This window comes from Rhagoletis pomonella, unplaced genomic scaffold (assembly GCF_013731165.1).
Source record: "Rhagoletis pomonella isolate Grant_MI unplaced genomic scaffold, Rhpom_1.0 Rhpom_scaffold_00140, whole genome shotgun sequence".
Taxonomy (NCBI): domain Eukaryota; kingdom Metazoa; phylum Arthropoda; class Insecta; order Diptera; family Tephritidae; genus Rhagoletis; species Rhagoletis pomonella.
In genome coordinates, this window is record NW_023458694.1 from 94,674 (window position 1) to 113,167 (window position 18,494).

Below are 18,494 nucleotides of genomic sequence, written 5' to 3' on the forward strand. Positions count from 1 at the left end.
CCTTTACATTTAATGTTATTCAAGGAGTCGTCGATTGTCCCTATCTCTACCCAGGCGTAATCTTCGAGTCTCTTATCCGTTTTACTTAGCTAAAGTCAAGACAAGATTTGCCGGTAATGCTCCCTTGGCGAGATCTATGCGAGAACTTGATATATTATCGGAAAGAATCATAATTGATTTCTCTATGACAAACGAAGCTTTTTTAAATCTCCTTCACAATACTTTGTAATGTTAATATTGTACTAGCATTAGCAAAACCATTCATCTACTAGTCTGTAAGAAATATTGTTTCATAGACTAAATAAATAAATAAATATATGGAATCAGGGAAAGCTTAATCGTGGGTACTCTTAATCGAATATACTCTATCTCTTTAGCAGAAAAAAATGAAATTTCCATAAAATCCATCCCTGCTTATAAGACTTTTAGCAGTGCGCGAATGTCGAATGAGAATGTGTAAAAGGATGCGAATCATTCGCATAGCGAATGCGAATGCAAATATTCGCAACATCCCTGGTACATACAATCCTTTACTCGAAATTCCTAGTTGATGCAATTTTTATTTCATAAATTTTTTCTGACCAAACAATCTATTTGCATGTCTAATCTGCTTGCCTCGCTCATTTACTCGCCTCGCTTGTCTGCTGCTGCAAATGAGCACTTCTACCACATTGTGGTAGATCTACCACTTTTTTGAGCATCCACCACATCTACCACACAAGGTATGAAATCTACCACATATTCGCATTTTTGAGTAGTAATAATTTAGCTCTACATGATTTTCCTTATTTTCTTTTTTAATTTTTAGAGCAAAAATTGTACAACACTAAATACTATGTGACAACTAGTAGGGAACCGAAAGTATCGATATGATACTCATTTAAAGTAACGCTGTAAAAATATCGGGTACCAATCAATATAGTAATAAAAAGACTCATTCCAAATATCGATACAAAATTCAAAAAATTAAATCTGAATATTTGTCTCATTTTCTAATAAAGAATTAACACTTTGCACTTTAATAAGTACATCACTGAAGGCGCGCCACATTGCAACCTAAGATAGTACACATTTCTGGGCTTTAAAGCGCAAAATATATTCATATTGCTTTACATATCAATTCCAAAGTAAGTAAGAAGGTTATAGTACGACAGAGATTTGCAAAAAATGGAACCCTAGCTAAGGCTAAAACTCATATCTTATTTGCGTTAAAAATTTGTTTTAAAACAATATTAACAAGAAAACTTTCAATAGAAATTTAAGTACGGCAACGTCAGATACTTTGGCTGATAAAAAAAGCAGGTCAGATTTTTACATTTTGGAATTTGGAAAATTAACCTTAAATATTTCAAATATTACTACAGGCGGCCGCTGTGGTGTAGTGGTAAGTAGTGCGCACTTCCACTTCGCAGCGCCTGGGTTCAAGCCCTGGTCAAAGCCACATCGCAAAATTTTAGAAAAAAGGTTTTTTCTTAACAGCGGTCGCCCCTCCGCAGGCAATGTCAAACCTCCGAGTGTATTTCTGCCATGAAAAACAGCTTCTCATAAAAATACAATCGCCGTTCGAAGTCGGCGTAAAACTGTAGGTCCCTTCACTTTGTGTGAAAACATCAAGGCGCACGCCACAAATCGGAGGAGAAGCTCGGCCAAACACTAACATATGTGTAAGCGCCAATCATTATTATTATTACTAAAAAAGTTTTATACAAATAGTTTTGCCCTATTCCCAGAGTTTTTAAGTTTTGACGTTATGTATTTATTTTCTAACATTTTGTCATACAAATGTCATGCCACGCCAGATTGGAAATGCCCAATACAATATATCATTATTCACATTAACTTTGTAATGTACATTTACGATTCGATACGATACAAGAGTTCTCGTACCCGATTCCAAAACATATCGTTTGAAAACTATCGAGTAAAAATTATCGGTATCGAATGGCAAAAATGTCGATGTGGTATCGTATCGTATAGAAATTCGTGTCCCTAATAACAAGAATGATAGTATACAAGATTTCGCATTCCCGGCGGCGATGAGATTTCTCAAGTAAAAGTAAACAAAGCCGAATGGGAGGAGAAAAGAAACTTTCAAACAGTGAATTTTCTCAATTTCTCAATATAAAATTTTCGTCGGGAAACGTGGTTTTATTGTGTTAAAATGCAAAATATATGATTTGTAAAAAGAACCAATAAAGAAATTGTAAAAGATCGGCAATTTTTGCCAAAGTATTAGCACATTACAGTGCATCTAAAGTTTTTAAGGCGTTGTGAATTGTGAATTGTCAAAACCGGCAAAACCCAGGTTAAAAGTTTTTCCTAGAGATTCTTATTAAAAATTTTTCAGTTTAGGCGAAACTTTTTTTTAGTTTTAGTAAAAAGTTTGATCCAAAACTGGAGATCTACCACATTTTTTCTAAATCTACCACATTTTTTCCAGAATTTACCACAGAGAATTTTTATTAAGTCCGATCACCAGGCATGGGCACTACCACAAACAAACGATGAGCACAACATGCGCATGTATTAGGGTGCTTACGATATGATGGTGGGACAAATTGGAGTTTTGGTAACTTTTGGTAAATTTGGAATTTGGTAAATTTGGGGTTTTGAGGTTTTGAACAGGGTTACCAGCTGTATCAAATGTTAAATTCATATTATTTAATAAGTTAAATGAATTAATAAAGATGTATATAAATCGAAATGGGTTTGAAAAGGAGGTTAAGAAATCCACTTCAATTTAATTCATTAGTTATAGTTATGTGTGACAATATCAGACGGAAGAGGTTTAAAAAGATTTTAGTTTGAAAAAACTTTTAAAGAGGGTTGCCACCTGCTTGAAAAGTCGAATTTATTTAATTTATAAACAAGTTAAATGAAAAATTAAAATATGAGTTTCAAACGAAATAGTTTTTGAAACAGTAGTTTGAAAATATTTTTTATTAGGGTTGTCACCTATTCGAAAAGTAATATCTATTACTACGTTTATGCGACAGAATTCATAAATTCCGCATTTCGTGAATTCAAAAATTGGTTCCGTTTATGCATAATTTTCTAATTCATGAAAAAATAAATAAATTCAAGATATAAATTCTGGAAAAAAATAAAAATAAATTATATAATTCAATTCATAATTCAATTTAAAACTAATTGTTTACAATGTAACGTATTTAACGATTTCGTCGAAATTTAATTCCAAATCTGTAGTTTTTATCCTAAGTAAATCTTCTAAATGCTCATCAGTAAGTCTGCTACGATGTGAATTCTTGATGAATACCATCGATGAAAATGCTGATTCGCAAACATATGTATGTTGTTCCAAACATAGAAAACAGTCTATAAATTTCATTTTTCAACAGCGGGTATTTTTTTCATCTACATTCTTCCAAAACCGAATCCCACGCTCTAAAGGAACGTCTAAATCAGTTTGGAGCCTTCTTAATTCTTCTTGACAGCGGGTTTCTTGGTCTTCAATTTTGCAACTTAGAAAATCTGGATTCCTTAAATTCATAACGATTTCTTTTGTTTCCGTCGAAGGATCTTCTGCAAAAAAAGGATAATTTCTTCTCTTAAATTAAAAAGTCTTTCAAGGCATTTTGCCTTACTGAGCCATCTAACCTCCGTATACAATAAAATATCACCAAAGTCGGCATCTATTTCTTCCAAAAACTAACGAAATTTTTGATGAGTTAATGCGTTATGTCCTCCATGAATTCGTTTGATAATTTTAACTGCAACTTGCATTGTTTGTCTTATTTTGAAACTTTTGGCTAATAATTGCTGTTGATGCAGCGTACAATGAAAAACTGGCACATTAACGCCATTGTGTATGAGCTGACCAACGAAACCTTCCCTTCTTCCAGTCATGACTGGAGCACCGTCTGTGCAAACTGGTGACAGTTTATTTTTCTCAGCAAATGAGAACATCTGCTGTTCGACAATTTGATATATATTTTTTCCAGTAGCGTTGTTGTGCAGTCCCCGCAAGCACAGCATATCCTCCTGTATATTAAGTTCGTCATCTAAAATTCTAACGCAAACTATAAGCTAACTTACATCACAAACATCTGTACTTTCGTCTAATACAATGGCATAAAATTTAGATTTAATTATATTTCTTTTAAGGTTAAGATATATAAATTTTGAAATATCTTCGATGCGACGAGTAATTGTTCGGCGGGACAAAGGTATATCGTTTACAATTTTCGCCAGCCCTACACCTTTTTGTCCGAAAGAACCAAGCACCGCCACCGCTAGCTCTTTAAAAAAACCCATCGTCTAATGGCCTCTCTTTTTTAGCCAAAGCACAGCTTATTACGATTGACGCTTTTAAGCGAGCTTCATTAAAATCGTCATCCGGTACATTTTCTTGTATACTTTCCATATAAGCAAGTTTGGATTCGAAAAATTTTATCATTCGGTCTTCCGGGCTCAAATCATTTACACTCGGGTGGAAGACTAAAAAATGCCGCTTTAAACTTTGCTCTTTAATAAAATTTAGTGCTTTTGAGAAAATCAAGCATTGTTGCTTGTCAGCACTGTTTAAAATAAAAAAAAAATTCAATTTCCCACCCAGTCTGAAACATTATAAAAAAATTCATACACATCAATTTTTGCCCACTGTTTCACGCATAAATATGCGGCGTCAACCTACTCGTTTGACTATTGCAAGCAAACTGAATGCTTTTCTCGCTAAACTCGTTACTCTCTATTTATGTATACGTACACGCAAGAATGATAGAATACAAGATTGCGCCAATGAGAGAGGATTTTTGAGCATAATTTTTGGGTGACGTCATCTTGGTGCAATTGCGAGAGAGAAATGCCAAAACGCATATAAAAATATGTAACCAACGCAGAAAAATGTGTTAGTTTTAATATTACATGGCCCAATTTTGCAGGAATCAATAAATATACAAAGATTGATTAATTGGGAACAGGTAGCAATAATTTTGGACATGTAGCCATTTAGGTAAGTACCATTTTTAGCACATGAAAAAATGGATGTATTAACAGTGTTTGCAATTTCATGTAGACCAAAAGGAAGGTGTGCAGCAAAGTGAATTTTTGGACTCGCCATTGTAAAAAGCCATGCAGAGTGCATATTTATATTTGTGGACGGTAGCCAACCACCATAAACTCCACAGCTGTTGACTCCACAGCTTTTATTTGATGACTTTTGTACCATTTCCGAGAGGAAATAAATATTCTATGTAAAGGTGTTCTTACACGATATGTATTTACATGTGTACATGCCACTTTTTACATATGGAAATGTCAACAACTCGTGTAAAGGCAAATTAGATTTGTTTCTGTACAAAGCAGATGCACGTGCATACGAAATAGAAATGTTTCTATTTTCATCTGACACACAGATAGAATCATCTGAGTTTAGTTTATTTCGTTTTCAAAGAAAGTATTTTTAAATAGTTAAATAAAGACTGTGAATTTGACAGACATACACAATTATATATGTAATGAAAAAGTCACATTTCCAGATGCAAATACATAAGTAAAACATAATTCAAGCTGAACTTTTAAATGAGCACTCTTTTGTATTAGGTACGTAACAGATAAGATGCCGCTTGATTTAGCGCCTGGCGACCTTATCCACTGGTGCATTACCTCATACCAGCACTAAAAAGAATCAGGTACTAACAAAAATGTATATACATTGCATACTGCATCACCAAAAAAAGTTGCGGGTTTTCCGGCGGGATTACAAAATTTATTATATTTTAAGACGTTCACCAAAATATTTGGGAAAAATATTAAGATTTAAATGAGCTGAACCGATTTGAAAATACCTCCAAAAATGGAGTTTTTTATGAATAAAAATAGTTTTGTAAAGAACTTTTTGAAAAAAGTCCCCTCAGATGACAAAAGAGATTAAGCTTAAAAAATCTGCATAAAAATATTTTAAAATCTTTTCAACGGAATCGTAAGAATGAGATTTTTGATGCTGTTTTTTTTTACTTTTTTCAAAGATTGATTTACGAAAAACTTAAATAACTGGGCCAAAACTATTCTGACTTAGACTTATGGGATCTCGGTAGAAAGGTATTTTCACACTGTTTTTATTTCTGTCCAAAAAAATATCATTCGTGTCGCAATTTTTTTTTTTCAAATACCAACACATCTTATTTCAACTTTGAATGACGTTCGTTCATCCTACCTTTCTCTTTCATCCTTTGAATGAGTTTATTAGCAAAGAAATAAAAAGGGTGAGAAAATACCTTTCCACCGACACCTCTTAAGTCTAAATCAGAAGAGTTTAGGCTCAGTTATTCAAGTTTTTCTTATACCAATCTTTGAAAAAAGTTTAAAAACAGCATCAAAAATCTCATCATTAAGATTCCGTTAAAATTTTTTTTTTAATTTTTATGCAAATTTTTTAAGCTTAAACGGTTTTGTCATTTGAGGGGATTTTTTCAAAAAAAAAAAATTAAGAAACTATTTTTATTCATAAAAAACTCCATTTTTTGAGGTATTTTGAAATTGGTCCAGCTCACTTAAATCTTAATATTTTTTCGAAATATTTTGGTGGACTTCTTAAAATATAATAGATTTTATAATTCCAATGGAAAAATAGTACCGATTTTTTTTTGTATGGGGAGTGATGCAGTCTAATATACATACATATATATGTACACATGTATTAGCTTTAATCTTGTTCTAACTACAATTTCCTCTGTTTTAATAGAAATATGTAAACCCAATACTTGCCTCAAGCATCTTTGTTTATAATAAAAAAATCATTTCGAACTGTGTATTATTTTCAATATTTTCACTAGTAAAGTGCTTCATGCACACATAGCTCGATTTGGTGTTTAATGCATCTCCTCGTCGGCAGAACTGCTTCAACTTTTTCGCCAGATTTGCGTCCGTAGGAAACGAAAAAAAACTTTTATCGCACGCTTTCCTTTTGTTTTCACTATTACACTTTGCCACGGCACACTTCATTTTGCCTTGTAGTGTCTCAATAATTGTTTAAAACCATTCAGAAATATTAACGCACAAATATTAAAATTGTTATTTGGTTTTTTTCGTATGCTCACAATCAACAATTGCACCAAGATGACGTCACGCACACAGATCATTCTGTCAAAATCACAAAGAGCGGATTAGCGGTACCGCGATTGGCGCAATCTCTATTTCTCTCAATCGTGACGTACACGCATTTTTACTCTCTCGAAGCACCTGCTACCACGGTTGCCACATGTAAAAAAAATAACCAACCAAAATCTGAAAAAAAAACAACCAAACTGAGACAAAAACAACCAACTTTGTTTTCCACGTATTTATTACAAACAGCAAAACTTACTACAAAAAAAAAAATTATTATTGAAATACAAATTCATATTGCTTCTAACTAGTGCGCTAAATCACATATTTACTTTTTATAAGTTTTTTATACGCACATGTTACATTAACTAGTAATTTTTAGCAAACAAAAACCGACTTCAACTCCCATATAAAAAAAATATATATATATATATATCTCGTGATCCGCTGATCGGATCTTAACCAGATTAGTATGGGACCACCTCTGAGACACTACCTTTCCGATGCAAAAAGAATTCGAAATCGGTTGACGTGGGCCAAAGTTATGCGGTAACATACATAAAAAAAAAAAAATATTCCGACGAACTGATAACCTCCTCCTTTTTTGGAAGTCGGTTAAAAATAGGAATTATAAAAATCACAGTGTTTATACTTCACACAAATTCAGAATATTATGAAGTACTTTTATACTACACTTACATACTTATGTAAATATTTATGTACATATAATTATACCAAATTTATATGTACATATATGGGCAAATCTAAAAAACAGGTAACCTTGGTGTTATTTAGCTTTATTTTCACTGTTGGAAACTATATCAAGCTGGATGCTCTTGGATATAATTCATTGACGAATACTTGAAGCCTTAAAAAAAATTTGGATCAATTTACTGCATAACTTTTGAATTATAGATGTTTAAATTAAAAAAAGTAATGAAAACAAGCGAATTTTTTATGTAATTTTTAAGAGGCAAAATTAATTATGTCATAACTTTTGAAGCACACCATAGTCTGATTTGAAATTAAATGGGCATTTAGCACTTATGCGTACACTTCATATGTAGTAGGAAAGAAAAGTGTGCATTAAAAAATAACGAAATGGCAAGTAACTCAAACTCCACATTTCACAATTTTCAAAATTTTCGGTTTTTCGCGTATAGGTTTTGAAGCATTTAATTTTAAGAACTTTTTAAGTATGTATTGTATTCTACAAACAATTACGTATAATTTGATACCTCAGCAAGAGGTGTGCTTTCAGAATAAACTAACTTTTAAAGATAAAATGTTCTGCGATCTTGAGCGTAATTTTTATTCCAAAAACACCTTAATTGAAGGAACATTTGGAAAATACGTCGAAACAATCTAAAGCTTTCTATAACTGCTAGTCCTTATCAAATTACATATGTATACCTGTAAAATGCTTCAAAAAATTTGTCTCTAGAAGTGTGTAAAAACCCTGATTTACTACTTTTAATGATGCCCCTTCTTTTAGTCAGAATACTTAGAGAGTGGTATCAAAGGAACTTCTTTTCGACAAATGTTCTGATAGTTGCTCTTACTTAATTCTAGCCTTCTAAATTCAATGGCGCCCTCATTGGCCCCTATTAGCTCCACTTTTCGAGATAGCGGTACTTGAAACTTTGCTTAAATTTTAACTATTTTATAAAAAAATCCCCGAGTTTTGAAGATATTTTGCTAAAATTTTGCACATAACCGTTTTTTTAATATTACCTTAACTATTCCATAAAATCATCGAAATCGGTTCAATAAAACATCTAGCTCCCATACAACTGATTGATCAGAGACGTTGTTTTGCGTTATAACTCTTCCAATTAAACAGGTTAAAATTTAGTATAGGTTCAATTTAACAAATAGCACGCATACAATTTATTATTCAGATATGAAGTTAGAGTTATGCGCAAAAACACATATCTGAGGAATCAGTTGTATTGGAGCTATACGTTAAAGTGCGCCCATTTCGATAAATTTATGGAATAATTAAGGTAATATTAAAAAACCGTTATGTGCAAAATTTTAGTAAAATAACTTTAAAACTGAGTTATTTATAAAATAGTTAAAATTTAATCAAATTTTCAAGTACCGTCATCACGAAAACCGGAGCCAATCTGGTTAAACGGGGCATGCCATTGAATTTAGAACATCCCAGTTAAGTGAGTTCAACTTTCAAAATGTCTGCTCAAAATTTACAACTTACTTGAGTAATTTGAACTCAGCTTATTCTTTTGTTTTATATTTCATGTTTATTCCTCGTCTAACTTTTGAAGCACTTGTTGAAAATGAATTACACTTATATTAATCGATTTATTAAGAGATTACGAATAAAATGATATATAATACATAGGTGTGCTCACAAATTTAAAAATTCAAATTTTTTTTTTTTGAAAGTGTACCTATTTTTTTTAGATTTGCCCATATGTTTAATGAGATCAACAAAAATTCAGTAGTCTTGGTTTTCAAGGAACGTCGTTTCGATAAAAAAACATGGAAACAAATTAAAAAAGTACAACATTAAAATTAGTCTTCAGATGACCAAACATAGTTAGAGCCGCCTGTGCCTAATTATCCCCTGTGTCTATTTATCTCCTTGCAAAGCATTATATCATTCAACGTTGCAAATTCTAATCGATTTCTTAATTTGGTTTTTAAAAGAGACAGATCGAAAAATTTCCTTTCAGCTGCTGTTGAGCTGTGCGGAAGACACATTAAATGGAAAACAAAATCACTTAGCTCTTTAAACAACTTTCTCCTAATCCATTTTTTAAACTCTTTACCGTTTCCCAAAACTCTGTTATAGGAAGCTTGGAATTAAGACTTTTGCTTTGGAAGCGTAACAATTTCCAACAACAATGGAACTAAATATTAAAAATTGTTAATAACTGGAAATATTGGTTTTTCTGATAACGCTTGGTTTGGTATAATTATTGAAATGCACTCCAGGTCGTCTCTTCTAAAATCGAACCGTTTTTGCATCTGCCTCAAAAGTTCTAAAATAAAATTACGGATGTTTGTTTTAAGAGCGATTCTCTGTGAGTCATAAAATAAGTCTGATGCCAGGAATGCTTCTGCTTTACTTCCTATGAAAACGTCTTTAGTGGGCATAAAAATGGGCACGTTCAGAAGGCGCAACAGCTCAGTAACTGTTGCGATTGCACCTTCTGAACGTGTGGTTTTATACTTCTGATCAACTGAACAGTTGCGTGTTAAATGATCGTAATATTTTTCTGATAATTTGAGACAACATGTTGTGTGTTTTGAATTTGACAGCTAGTGTATCAAGCCGTTCAGAAGACGCATTACGATCACTAATTTTTTAGCAACGGTTGCGCTCAACTGCTGCGCCTTCTGAACCTACCCATTGTGTTCATCAGCTACGTCAAAGTTTTGTAGGGTACTAAGATTTTTTAAAACGTTATCTTTAATATAATGTGACAAAAATAATTTGAAATGTGTTTCCAATCGGGAATGTAAATATGGCAATCGGATTGTTTCGGATTGAAACTCCTTATTTAACTCATTTATTATTTTCAGGATATATGATAAGAAAAGCAAATATACTTTAATTTCGGAATTCATCATCATGTTAGCTAATTCGTATGGTTTTATTCCATTTACCTCGAGAACACAATTTGTAAAATAAAGCCGTAAAGGAGCCCACTGCTCAACAATTCGCCCGATGACGCTTTCTAAAGAAAGCCCAGATGCAATACCTAAAAGTTTATGTGGCTTTACACCACAATATTTCTGGAATTCTTTGAGTTCCTGAATTCGTTTTGGGCTGTATGAAAAACATTTATAAACATTGCGACAAAAGGTTTCTATTTCTGCAGGCAAAGTTTTGCAAGCATGACTGGAGCATAAATGTAAACTGTGACATGTACATTTATGATAGAATATGTTTGAATTTTTAAACTTTGTCTTCAACCCGTTAAAATCTCCTGCCATAGTGCTAGCTCCATCAGTGGTCAGCCCAATTAAATTTTCCATAGGGATACGATTTGCAAAAAAAAAGTTTTTTATAGATTCATAAATTGACTGAGCATCACTTTGAAACAACTCGATTAGTGCAAGAAATCTATCGCGAATAATATTTGCAGATGTGTCAAAGTATCGTACGACTAGCACTAAAGCTTTCCTTGTAGTTAAGTCAGTGGTCTCGTCAACTATAAGGGAAAATTTGCTTGTCTGTTATATGCGTTGACTTGGTTCGCGCACATTTCAATTCTTTAGCAATTTTGGAATCAGGACAGCAAGTGTATAACAATGTTGGAAAAAAATTCATGAGAAGAAACGGTTTATATTCCGCATCGCGAGTTTGTTTCCTTAGACAATCAGTGCCTTGGCTTGAGGAAGCAAAATTATCAATTTTAACCTGCTTACTTTTTACATCAACGTTTTTCTTGTGGACAGCTTTTTCTTGGTGCAGTTTCAAATGTTAAGCGTGATTCATTCGAGTCTTTTCGCCTGCTATACAAAATGCTTTGCCGTCTCGTTCTTGAAGCCAGGAAAAGTTAATAATCCACTCTTTTGGAAACTTTCGTTTGTCATTTTGCGTCGTCTCTTCACTGAAATTTATATTATTTTGGGCATTTAGAATTTTTAGAGTTAAAATTTATCTAATATAAAACAGTGCTTTCATTACTTGAGACTTCAGTTCCCCAATCCCCATTGGTGTCGTTAATTGAGACTTCAGGTCCCCCTCCATTATCAACTTTCGCTTTTTTTATTAAGTACCTGAAAAAGTTAAAAATATGCAGATATTTTCAAATGTAGAATGGAATATCACTCAAATCATATATTATAGAACTAGTTACACAAAAATTATTACTTATCCATGGTGCAAAATCCACATCAACTTCGGTACTGCTAACTGGTAAACGGCAAAACCCACTGTGAAGCTGGAATTTCACAAAAATCAAATATTGTTACATATTCACACTAGTTATTTATAAAATTGAAATTAAATTGACCTTCTTACCTGATAATGGCGCAAAGCTATCCAAATTCGGCGCATATTTGCTTCTGCTGTCACAATCCTAAGGTTGCAAACAGAGTGGAAGCGAAGCCGAAGACGAAGCCGAAGACGAATTGCTTGCGTTGCGGGCAAGCTGGCGAGTGTACATAGTGGAAGATGAATGATATGAAGATTTGTTTCTAAATAAAACCCTTTTTTTAGATAAAATCAAAAGAAAATAAAGAAAAAACAGCAATTCATGAAATAATTTGTATAGGACAACTTTTGGAGAATTTCGCCACTTGTATTATGTGTTACGGCAAGACGGACAGACATTTTTCGAATATACAAGAATGCCAATTAATACGTTTGATTACATTTTGCCAAAAATTTAGCCAATTTCTTAAAAAACGCGTTTTTTCACAATTGCAAACAGTTAAATAAATTGTAAACAACTCATCACAGCAAGCGATTCGTCTTTGAAAACAGTACCGCACTGTTTCAAGCTGACCGCTTGCGCAACGTCTTCATCTTCGTCTCCGTCTTTGCTTGCACTGTGATCACTTTCATATGTTTACTACTGCACTGTTTTTCGTCTTCGGCTTCGTCTTCATTATCGGCTTCGCTTCCACTCTGTTTGCAACCTAATTCTTTCAGTTGTAGTTGTCAAACACAAAACACAAGAAATACGAATGCACATGTAAAAGAGAAACTGCGAAAATGCTTGGAAATGTATATATGGTTACCATACTACGGTAATAGCATCCAATGCGGCCAGATTAACATTTTATCCTAATATATTTGATATTCGTTTATTGATTTTTGACATTAAATATGCAGTAATACTTTTAGTAAAGAAAAAATATACTAATTTGTAATTAAAAAAAAAAAACCAAACCAGAAAAAAACTACCAAACAACCAAATTCGAAAATATTAAAAAAAAACCAAGTTTGGTTGGAAACAACCAACATTGGCATCCGTGCCTGCTACATGCCTGCCGATCACTGTCGCGAGGGTAGAGCTAATGAGGTCCTCGTTTGCTTGCCGCTCTACTCTTGCGCTGCCCTCGTTCGCTTACTCTCTCGTTGGCTGCACAGCGCGTGCGCTCGTACTTAACGAGTACTTGTTTGCAAACAGCCTCGTCCATCGTTGCCAAAATTTGAGATTCTGGTGCGTTTGTGCTTTGTCGGAAAAATAAAACAAATTCAGCCCAAACTGAAGGTCTAAAGATCAATTCCTGTGACTGTTCTGATACATATGTATGTAATTGCATCTGTCTGTCAAGATCAGAGTTTTTGATTAACTGTTCAAAATCATATTCAATGAAAACGAAATAAAACAAACATAGATGATTCTATCTGTATGTCAGATGAAAATATAAACATTTCTATGTATTTCGTATGTACGTGCATCTGCTATGTACAGAAACAAATCTAATTTCCCTTACACGATATGTTGGCATTTCCATATGTAAAAAATGGCGTGTACACATGCAAATGCATTTCGTGCAAGAATACTTTAAGCGTAGACGTACGCAGGTATGGGCTAAATTTCAAAGTTTCATTGTAAGTTTCTTTCTATGAATTCATAGTCAATTTCCAATTCAAAAAATTTATGCACATCCATTTCGGTAGTTTTGGTAAACTGCTGGTTGTTCCTCGATAATTTTATCAACTGTGAACGTCCTTCTCAGCTTACTTTTTTTAGTCTGATAAACAGTAATTTACTTAAAACGAGGTAAAATAATTATTATCTTTTAATATTTTCACTTAGTTTATACTTGAATTTAGGTTTAGGTATGCTTAGCGTTCACAGAGGTTTTGAACAAAAAAAAAAGAAATCATTACTAAAACAATTTACCGATTTGCAGAAGACTCTCGAAGACTATTGTTTAAATAAACAAGTAATTTTTTAGCCAAAAACAAAACCGACTTCAATTCTCATGTAAAACTTTAAGATTACCATTAATTTCTTCATGATCCAATAATCGGATCTAAACCAAATTAGGATGGGACCACCTCTGAGGTACCACCTTTTCTTTAAAAAAGAATTATCGAAATCGGTATGCAGTAACATATGTACATAAAAAAAGTATTCCGACGAATAGATAACCTCCTCCTTTTTTGAAGTCGGTTAAAAATAATGAAAAAATAAAAGAAAATAAAAGAAATGAAAAAAAATAACGACGAAGTCGCATTTTAAAATTTGCATGCAATTAAGGTAACTAACAAATATATTTTGACTCTTAAATAAGTTCATAATAAACTTTATGGAATATAAAATCCTTTGTAGGGCACGGTACAGCTCAATGTTTACAATAACAAGTAATTTTTAAGCAAAAAACCCAACCGACTTCAATTCTCATATAATAGTTTAGAAGCACCGTTAACTTCTTCTTGGTCCAATGATCGGATCTAAACCAAATTAGTATGGGACCTCCCCTGAGGCACCAGAATCGATTCTTTCGTGTGTTCTGAATTTTTTTTGTTTTTGTGACACAGTGTTATTCATAGTTTTGAAATATATTTCATTAAAGCAAAAAATAAAAATAGTTGACATCACTTTCTTTCTTAAACACCTAGGATATCACTGACCATTATAGAGGACATATTTACATATTTGTTGATGTGATTTTTGAAATGAACGATACAAAATTTGCCGGTATACATATTTAAAAATTTTTAGAATCAGTGGTTGAAATTATATACTCAAAGGGTTAAGAAAGTTTTAGTTTAAAAGTGTGATACTAAATGCCTTTCACCATAAACGGCGCCAAGCCTCTAGCAGTACAATATTAATTGTTGTCTTTCATGAAGTTCTTTAAATAAATCTTCAACTAAATACTGAAGTATATTTACGAATATCATGTTTTATTATATGCTTAAATTTAATTTCTTAATTTTAGTAAGTATTTCTTTACCGCATTCACCTGAATTTCGGGGGTTACTACTAGTTTCAATAAACTGTCAGTTTAATTTCTTATAAAATTTACCTCTAAGTTCTTACATCTTAAGCATACATCGAAAATTTGTTTTAGAGAATCAATGTGAAATAATTGCAGAAACGATTAACCGATTTTCTGAGCTTTTTCTGCTTTTTAAATAATTTTTGTAAAACAAATCGGCAGGTACATATCGTTCCCCGCATGCCAGGAACATGAATATATAAAAATTAAAACTTTGGGAAATCAAGTTTGAAGTGTTTTTACGAGACTTAACTCTGCATCCAGGTAATTGGCATTGTGAAATATGTGCTTTCCATGTACGCATGGTATTCTGACTTTTGGTATAACATAGAACATCCAAAGATTAATTAAGTCAGCCCAATAACTCAAAATTGGTAAATTTGCACATTCTTTATTTTTTTTTATTATACGCCTGCCCTACATATCTTCGTAGTAAGAAAATAGTAGTCGTATTTTGACACCTGAGTTGAAGATTGACCTATCTAGGCAGCCAGTTCGAAAACGCCCTATATCAAAAAACCTTTTCAAGAACGCTTTACTTCAGAATTTGATTGAAAAACGCCCTATTTCAGAATTTTATTGAAAAACACCCTATCCCAGAACTTGGTTTAAGAAGGCGCTATTTCTGAATTCGGTTCAAAAACGCTCTATCTCAAATGAAAATGTATTGAAAATGTGCTGAGATAGGGCGTTTTTGAACCGAATTCTGAGATAGAGCATTCTTGAAAAGTTTTCGGAAATAGGTCGTTTTCGAACTGGCTGCCGAGATAGGTCGATATTCCACTCAGGTGTCGATTTCCTGTTAATATTCTTCTATTTACATGGAAACAAGTCAAAAAATTTAATTTTAGTACTTAATTTATATTTGGCTATTAGTTAAGATTGTCTTTTCAAATGGAACCATCTAGTTTACGCACATGCATTAATAAGGATTAATCAATCAACTACAATAAAATTTTTAAATAAAGTTTTGAGGAATTTATCAGTTAACTACAATAAAATTTTGAAATAAAGTTTACGAGGATTTTTTTATGTCAGCCAGAAATTCAAGGTTGCCTGCCAATTCTTATGGTCTTAAAGTACTGCCAGCCCATAGTGAAAATCCATTGTTGCAACTATTAGTCAACATAATTCAGATGGGCTATCCCTTTGACAGCACATTAGTAATATTATAAATAGATGAAAGCAGTCCACTCCGCGACGCCTGGTTTCAAGCCCTGGTCAAAGCAACATCGCAAAAAAATTTTGAAAAAACGTTTTTTTCTTAACAGCGGTCGCCGCTCGGCAGGCAATGGCAAACCTCCGAGTGTATTTCTGCTATGAAAAAAATAGCTTCTTATTAAAATACAATCGCCGTTCGGAGTCGGCGTAAAACTGTAGGTCCGTCCTCTTTGTGTGACAACATCAAGCCGCATGCCACAAATCGGAGGAGAAGCTCGGCCAAACACCAACATATGTGTAAGCGCCATTATATTATATTATTATATTAGATGAAATTTCTACTGCCAGCCCATTCTGATGGTCTTAAAGTACTGCCAGCCCATGTTTAAAGTGCATTGCTGCAAGTATAAGTGATAGATAACATTTTGCAGTTACCTTCCTAGTTTGAAAGCTTAAATACTTTGAGAGGATTTTAGGGTCATCAACTTTTCGTTGTTCTAACTTTATTGCCAAGACCGCTGTTCAGCAGCCAGACCTGCGGATCGTGATTTATACATATATTAACAAGCTAAGCTCACAAAAACCTTCAATCTATCTGAAGTATGATGGGCTTTTTGGTCATGAGCTCTTGGTCTATTACTCGTTTGTTATTTTTCCCTCAAAGATTTATTGTTTGTATATCTTCATATTTTCAATTATATTTAATCGTTGTTCTTCGTGATAGTTTTATGTATTCGTTTCATATTAGTTTGGGCATTCTTCTGATTTTTCTTTCTTGATGTAGAATTTTTGGTAAACATGTGGGTTGCATAGTTTGACTCCGGTGTTGAGTTTAGCCGAAATCGGTTTGTCTCAAAACCAAATTTGATAAGGGATGACAGAAACTCGTTCCAAAGCTTTGCAACACTCTTTATCTATTTTTTATTGATATCTAAAATAACCTAATTTTTCTTTTATCTGATTTTAAGGTAAATAATCAACAATTTAGCTCGAATCCAGTGGTACCACAAAATTCTGGAGTACTGATGCAGCAGCAATCTCAGGGAAGCTTGCAACATATTAGTAATATTCAAAATAATCAAACTGGCTTTATGGGAAACATGTCCCAGGGAGTATCACAATTAAGTGGTCAAAATCAGCAACATTGGATTGGTCAAAATCAATACCACTCGATTCAACAGCAACAACAATTTTATCCTCATCAAGGTAGGAATGTACATACACATGACTGTATTTTAGGCTGGGCCGATCTAAAAGCTTTTTGATAATATTTTAATCTTGATATTATGTTGACTTAGCTCTATTCAAATAACAATTAGCTCCGAGTAGATAAGAACCAAATTAAGTCATATCTTTAGCCGGCGCAATTTATTGACGCGATATTAATAAAGGAATTACAAACATGTATGTATTATTTCTCCATGCACAATGGACTTGTTCCACAACCTCTTAAGGAAGTGTCACACGATTGGTATATTTGTAGAGATTTGTAAATTTTTTATATCGGGCTATTGGTACAAAGTAAAAAAAAAAATCGGGAAGTCAATTTTTTGTTAGTTACACGATTGGTACAATACAGCGAACTACTATTGAAAAATTTTAACAAATTATTTTTCGTGATTCGGATAAAGAAAATTATTTGGGCATTCAAATAATTGCGACACGATTTGCACCAATTTTTGAGCAAATACCCAATCGTGTGACAGTGCCTTTAAAAGAAAACCTCTTAAAACTGCGAGCGCAAACTAAAAAACTTTCATGATTCTCTTTTCTTGGGCCAATGTTGTGAATTTATTTGTGTATTTGTATTTGGAGCTTTTCGGCCGGTGTGTTGAAAATAAAAACAAAGTTTATTTTGTTCTCCTACGCGTTTCGACGCATTTTCGCGTCATCTTCAGGGAGTCTGTTTATTAATTTGCAAAAACGAAAAACATTATTAGTAACAAGCAAAATTATTTAGAACAATACAAACATAGTTAGATTTGAACATATTTGACTTACGTTAACATAAAAATTAGTTTAACTATTCACAATTTCAAAAAACGACATAAATACATTTTCCGGACACCACATTTAACATTTAGCAACACTTCTTTATCTTCCGATAGCTTAAACATTGTGTGTTATTGCAGTAGCATATGCACAGTTTATATTGCCAACATCTTCTTTGTAGTTCATCGCTTTACATATATTTTGTTGTATGCGTAGCCCTTCTAATGTCATCCTCTTTTCAGTTCTGTTCTCCACGTCTAAAATTCTAGCGTTGGCAAAATCTGCTGTGTGATTGTTTGTGGTCAAGTGCTGCGCTAGCGCTGTGGTGTTTTTCT

At 33.0% G+C, this 18,494-nt stretch overlaps 1 protein-coding gene across 1 annotated transcript in view; it reads left to right on the forward strand.

Moving 5' to 3' along the window:
* LOC118750096 (mediator of RNA polymerase II transcription subunit 12-like) overlaps positions 1-17,543 on the forward strand; it is an 86,268-nt gene extending 68,725 nt beyond the window's left edge. Inside the window, exon 3 of the mRNA XM_036484833.1 lies at positions 17,136-17,543. Coding sequence (XP_036340726.1) covers positions 17,136-17,432 — 297 coding nt within the window. The 3' untranslated portion in view covers positions 17,433-17,543. The remainder of the gene's footprint in view (positions 1-17,135) is intronic.
* Positions 17,544-18,494: the final 951 nt, after the last annotated feature.